Source organism: Cyprinodon variegatus, unplaced genomic scaffold (assembly GCF_000732505.1).
Source record: "Cyprinodon variegatus isolate N-32 unplaced genomic scaffold, C_variegatus-1.0 Scaffold14, whole genome shotgun sequence".
Lineage (NCBI taxonomy): Eukaryota > Metazoa > Chordata > Actinopteri > Cyprinodontiformes > Cyprinodontidae > Cyprinodon > Cyprinodon variegatus.
In genome coordinates, this window is record NW_015150467.1 from 1,078,673 (window position 1) to 1,085,218 (window position 6,546).

Consider the following 6,546-nt stretch of genomic DNA (forward strand, 5'->3'; position numbering starts at 1 on the left):
CTTTTCACCAGTTTATATGAACAGGTCTCACTACTTTGTATGAGAGCTTTTGAGTAGATTGAATAAGAGGTCAATGTTTTCACTAGTTTATGTGAGAGCTTTTTACTAGTGTTTGTGTGAGGTTTTCAGTATATTATATGGAAGAGTGTAATTTAATATGTGTATATGCAAGTTAATTCTGATTTATGTCCCTGGGGGCACCTCATAGTAATTTAATATGTGTATATGCAAGTTAATTCTGATTTATGTCCCTGGGGGCACCTCATAGATTTATATACAAGTTATTCTTTAAATACTGCCAATTAAATGTGTTCGACATTTGTTTGACATGTCGACTGTTGAATCCTTGCTTTACACTTCAAGGAGGTGGAGGAGGAATGATAAAGAAGCCTTTTATTTTGAGGATATAAATCCATCAGGCATGCTACTATACCGACTGAGAGATAAAACAAATAGTGGCAAAGCAATGAGAAGGATCCGATGCAGGGTCAGATCCACATTCTGCCTTGTACGGCAGCAAATGTAGGACATAATTGTTAATCTTCTGTTGTGCTCCTGTGTTTTTCTTTTTTTTTTATTTGACCAGAAAATTAAACAAAATAAATTATAATAATATTATATTACTATATTAATAATGATAAAAATAAAATATTTCACGAATAATGATTAATCGGAAATTGTTCAGTATTTTCATTATAAAAACAAAATGATATAGCTCAGGTTTTAATCCTCTTGATATTTCATGCCTTACATTAAAAAGCAAAGTGACAATAAATGAGTGCAAAGTAAAAACTTCCTTCTGTTAACTGTATTCTTGCAAAACACTCAGCTCCTTAAACATCCTTACACTGTGTTTCTTCCTAGGCAGGGTATCCGTGACAACCCTTACTAAAAAACAGAGGAAGGAGCTGAAGAAAATGGATAGAAGACATAAAGCTAACCAGCTTCGAAGAACCAAGAAAGACCAGGTAACATCCTTGCACCCTGGAGCTCTTAAATTCCTGATTGGTTTTGCAAACCTTAACATTCTTTTTTTTCACTGTAGGTTCTGACAGAAAAGCGACGACTCGGCAGCAGGGACGGTCCTCCTCATCTAGTGGCTGTAGTGTCCCTGCATGCCAACGCTGATGCTGCAGCTATTACCAAACTGCTGAGAAGCGAAGGCGCTGGGGGTGTGTTGCAGCAAGAGAAATGCATCAGTGGTGTCAGTGATAGTTTTGGACTGATTCTGCCTCGCTTCAAACAGAGGTTCACATTTCTAAACCAGACCACAGGTAAGTCTTGTCATGTGCAGAATGGCGCTTCTTAAATCAAGAATATAGGGCGTGCAGATGGTAAAGTGGCTAGCATGCAGGACCCATGTACAGAGGCCTTAGTCCTTGACGTGGCTGACCCGGGTTTGAATCTGGCCTCTGGTCCCTTCCCCTATGTCCCCCTGTCCCCCTCTCTCATACCCCCTTTCCTGTCAGCCTACTGTCGAAAAAACGAGCCACTAAAAAAAAAAAAAATAGGAATACAGTTTTGATAAGTTGAATAAATTAAGCTAGTTGGTGATTTTTTTAATCCTATATAAAAGACATGTTTTTAAATTTAGGTTGAAACTAGATATTTTACATCGTGTGCTGGTAAATGTCAGAATGTCACTTCACTTAAGCCTTGTATACCATAAGAGAGTTTTTAAAAGCCCAAATGATGGCACTAGGCCTTCATACCCTTCTGATACCTGACACCTTAAGCAAGTATCTTTGTGCGACATAATGGGGGGGGGTATCAGATCAGAAAGATACATTTCTTGTTCATCCTTGGGTACAAATTTCAAGATGCCTGAATGCCCCACATTCATGCAGTTATATGCAAGTAAAAACAACATGAAAATGTCAAGGAATCATAACAGTCAGGCAGAAAATAGTTCTATTTCCTTAAGATGAACATGGTTTTGGTAATTTAGTACTCTGTCAGCATTTGGACAAGTCTGTAAAATAGTGGGAGAACATAGTGTGGTAAGCGGAGAACAAAATTTAGTTCTTTGGATGCCATAATACACTCCTAATGGAGCCCTTTTTTATGTTACAGAATGAATCAAAAAAGACCAGTTCCCAGTTACTGCCTCTAAGGTGGCCGACAAACTTGACCTTCTTACAGCAGCTGTATAATGAATGGGCCACCATTTAAGCAGAGTATGTTGAGACGGTAGAAGGATACCCATAACCCCTGACTTTTAACCAAGTCAGTTTTTCTTTATAGAGAACAGGCTCTTAGCTAGGAATATTTCATAGAGTGTACACCTTGGTGTATTACATCTTTAGGCTTTGTGCTGCGTAGGGGCAGATCAGGGGTATCCTCCCCTGGAAAATTTTGAAATTTAGACTCTGAAACGCTATTTCCTGCATTTTGAGGCTGAATGCAACTACATTTTTGTCTTTGTTACAACATCGTTTTGGTCCGGATTATGCAAAATTTCATAAGGAAGACATGAGATCATTTTCAGGTACAATATTATGTTTAAGGTTTAGGTTAATTCAAACAATCAGAATGTGCAATGCTACACTCACAGTGCATGCGCCTTCAGCGCCTTCATCAAAAAAGGGCTTGTTGTATTTTTCATGCTTGTACACAGGTTAGACACGTCTCAAAAACATCTTTGATGTTTCTGAGGCATGTCAAGTAAAGTGCATGCAGTTTAGTTTAAGTTTTTACGGAACTAGTGGCTCGTTTTTAATGAAAGTAGGCTGACAGGAGAGGGGGAGAGACATGCGGGAAAGAACCACAGGCCGGATTCAAATCCGGGTTGGCCTCGTCGAGGGCTAAAGGCCAATTTATGCTTCTGACGCATAGCCTCTGCAAACGTCAAATCTGTCTCTGTGTGCAACCATGGCCCCCGCACAGAGGTTCTGCAACCGTTGTGGTGCACCAAAAAAAAAATCCTGACTACGCGTCAGATGGTCACAAACCCGCAGACCTTAAACTAAAGTGCGCAGACAAAAAGCAGCTGTGGTTGGTCCTTGGTATGCCTTTCTGGCTGTCTGTGTGGTCGTCCTTCTCGATTCGGTGCCAGGATGCGCAATATTTAAGAACCAAGGAACAACTCAAATGGACAGCTACGACGAACGCTTATTTGGTCTTTTTGCCAACTCCATTAAAAGAACCTGTTCCTCTTCGATGTCTAGCAACTCCAGATCCATCTCTGTGACCGTGATTCTTGCGGACGCGCCATTGTTGTTTTGGAAAATAAACACGCCTGCTGGCACCGCCCAAGTTCTCGTGACCATCCGCCGAAGTTCTTGCGGGTTCTCGAATAGGCTCCCCTTTGCACTTTGGCAGTAAACTGCTGTGCATCCCTAGAAATTATAGGCCGATGGTGCAGAAGCATACCAGCAACACTGGTTCATGACCAGACCCAAGCAACATTTGATGTGTGCGGAGGCAAAAGTATAATCTGCCTTTAAGCATACATTGGTCGTCTGCGCTAACCACTGCGCCACCAAAGCACACCCCAACTAATGTGATGTTAAACATGTATATTAGTTCTACTGTCCTGCAGGTTTTAGAAGAAGCCCTTCTCCAGCAAAAATGAATCAATGGTCACACCTGAATGGTTCTTGACCAGCATCTGCGTTGCCGTATACCATGCTGATGACAAACATTCAGAATTTTCATAGATTTTTTTTTCACTTTTTTGCAATAGCAAAAAGAGAGAAATTTTTACTTGAGACAATTTGGAAAAAGAGCCAGATGTTTGTACATTAAACATTAACACCCTTGTCCTGATATATTTTTTTGATAATAAGTTAATTTCTTTAATTAAAAAGGTGTCTCCAAGTTTATGCTGTTTTAAACTAAATCTGGTCTTATTTGTCATAGCTTTTGGGTTTGGCATGCCATCAATAATCAATGCTGAGTCAATAGATAGTTAGGTCATTTCAATTTTTGCCAAATTGAGTCATGCATCTCTTGTATTTCTTTTTAAATGGTTATTATTTTGGTTTCCTGATGAAATAACATCTGTATAATACAATACACGCTGTGCAAATAAGCTATTAAAGTAAAAAAGGAGATCATAACCCTAAATGTTAATTTGAAATCTGCTTGATAATTTAAACTTAGAATATTTATTTATTTTTAAGCTCAGCTTTTTACTAATTTCTCAAGGTGTTGTTCTTGTTTTTTTGGACAGCTGACATGCACTCCCTGCTGGATGTGGCAAAGGTTGCAGACAGCCTTGTGTTTGTCCTTGATTCAACTGAAGGTTGGGACAATTATGGAGATCACTGTCTCTCCTGCCTCTTTGCTCAGGGACTTCCAAGCCATGGTCAGTTCACATTTATGACATTATCAGGCAGATTCAACATTTTTTTTTTTTCATTTTATGCATGTCTTTTCTTTCGATGTTTTCTAAGCTTGATATCGCTCTTAAATCTGCCCTGTATAGCTCTGGTGTGTCAAGGTTTGTCTGATGTTTCCGTGAAGAAGAAAGTTGACTTCAGGAAAGCTCTGTCAAAGATCACAGAAATCCGGTTCCCAGATACGCGACTCTTTCCACTCGACTCGGATCAAGACGCCACTCTTCTCCTACGACACCTAGGAAGTCAGAGACAAAGAAAGCTGGGTTTCCGTTCCAGACGTTCCCATCTATTGGCTCAGCACGTCACTTTCACACCAAACAGCCCCGTAGAGGGGAGTGGGCCGACTGATCTGGGGACCCTCTGTGTATCTGGGTATGTCCGAGGTCGCGCTCTCCATGCTGACAGACTGGCGCACATCAGCGGCCATGGAGACTTTCAGCTCAGTCAGATTGATGCTCCATCAGACCCTCTGCCTCTGAACCTTACAAGACAAACAAAACCTGGAAAAGGAAGAGATGTTGAGATGCAGGTAGGTCTTTCTTTGACCTGAACTTAAAAGGTTATTGAAATTCTAAACCAGATGTCTTGATTTACCTAAAAAATTGCATGAATATTAAGGGTTTAAAATCCTTTTAGATAAATGTGGCAGGCATAGTGTGATTGTAGTGCTGGAGGCAACACAAAGTAAAACACAAACTGTCATTTTCTGTTCTATCAATATGGTTTTTTTTTATTATCCTAAATCGGATTCATATGTGATAAATGTGCCTTGATTTAAAAATATTTCTTGCATGCTGCAAAATCTTGGAGGTATGATCAGATATGAGATTCTCATGATTCTTTTTTAGAAAAAGAGACTGAGGCAATAATTTTTCTCTACTGCTGCAAAAACAAGATTAATTTTTACATTTACAAAACTGAAAGCTTGTCTGTGATTTAAAAAAAATATATATTTTAGAAGTCATGTTCCACACAGCCGGCCACTTGTTGTTTACCTTAATGAACTTCTTTAATTTCTACAGGATGAGAGCTGCACTCTGCATAACACATTACAAGCAAATGTTAAATGATGTCTTATTATTTCTTTGTATGTTCGCTAAAGGATGGAGATGAGAAGGAGGCACCAGTGCGGGTGTTGATGAAAGCAGACCCGTCCAGCCGGGAGAGTCTGCAAGCAGAGGCTGAGGTGGATCCCATGGAGGGAGAGCAGACCTGGCCGACAGAACAAGACTTGCTGGAAGCTGAAGGTGAGGAAAGTAGAGCAATACACTGAGATATTCATATGAGGTCAAACCACTCTGATCTCACATTAGATTTAATTACTAACAAATCTTTATGATGTAAAGTTTCTGGGATCAGTTCAGAGCTTATTTAGATAAATATCATTGCTATAACTACATTATGTCACTTTAAACTGATTCTAAAGATATATATTTTGAACTATCCCTGACGCACATTTGAAATAAATGTGCATCAGCTTGTAACTAATCAAAAAATGCATTGGCTACAATAAAAAAATGTATATTTAATATCATGTGTAGATAATATTATTTTCTTGGTTTAGAGGCCAGAAAGAACAAGCGTTTAATGAAAGTTCCTAAGGGAACATCTGACTACCAAGCCACCTGGATCGTCGATGAAGATGAGGAGGAGAATGGGGAGACAGATGAAGAAAGCAGTGATGATGATGATGATGACATAATGGATGAAACTATGGCTGGAGAGGAGGAAGAGAATGACTCTCAGGTAAGAGTTAATGACGAATACGACAGAAGATCTAATGCTGTCATTTTAGATGTTCTAATAAATTCCTTAATATAACTTTTAGTGGCATGATGATCTAGTTCACAGATCAAACTCATGGGCTACGGGTCAACTATGCCTACTACCAGTATTTCCTTAAAAGCCTAAAAAGGATAATGTTGTAAAGTAGAAGCATATGTTCTTTTAAAGTGTACAGAAGCTATAAGCTCAACAGATAAGATACACCTTTAACCAGATGACTATCTCTCCTTCCTTTTATTTCTCTTTTTCATTTTCTGTCACCACCGCCTTTATTTTTGTTTGATTAACTTTTAATATGTTCAAGAAGAAAAACACTGGAGCCTCAAAGATTATATACAGGTGCTGGTCATAAAATTAGAATATCATGAAAAAGTAGATTGATTTCAGTAATTCCATTTAAAAAGTGAAACTTGTATAT

At 39.0% G+C, this 6,546-nt stretch overlaps 1 protein-coding gene across 2 annotated transcripts in view; it reads left to right on the forward strand.

The window, feature by feature from the left end:
* The window catches only part of tsr1 (TSR1, 20S rRNA accumulation, homolog (S. cerevisiae)), a 20,478-nt gene that overhangs the window by 3,310 nt on the left and 10,622 nt on the right, over positions 1-6,546 (forward strand). For both annotated transcript variants that reach the window (XM_015382829.1, XM_015382838.1), the window contains exons 2-7: positions 865-968; positions 1,046-1,274; positions 4,175-4,309; positions 4,430-4,872; positions 5,446-5,590; positions 5,908-6,089. In XM_015382829.1, the coding sequence (XP_015238315.1) occupies positions 865-968; positions 1,046-1,274; positions 4,175-4,309; positions 4,430-4,872; positions 5,446-5,590; positions 5,908-6,089 (1,238 nt within the window). The remainder of the gene's footprint in view (positions 1-864; positions 969-1,045; positions 1,275-4,174; positions 4,310-4,429; positions 4,873-5,445; positions 5,591-5,907; positions 6,090-6,546) is intronic.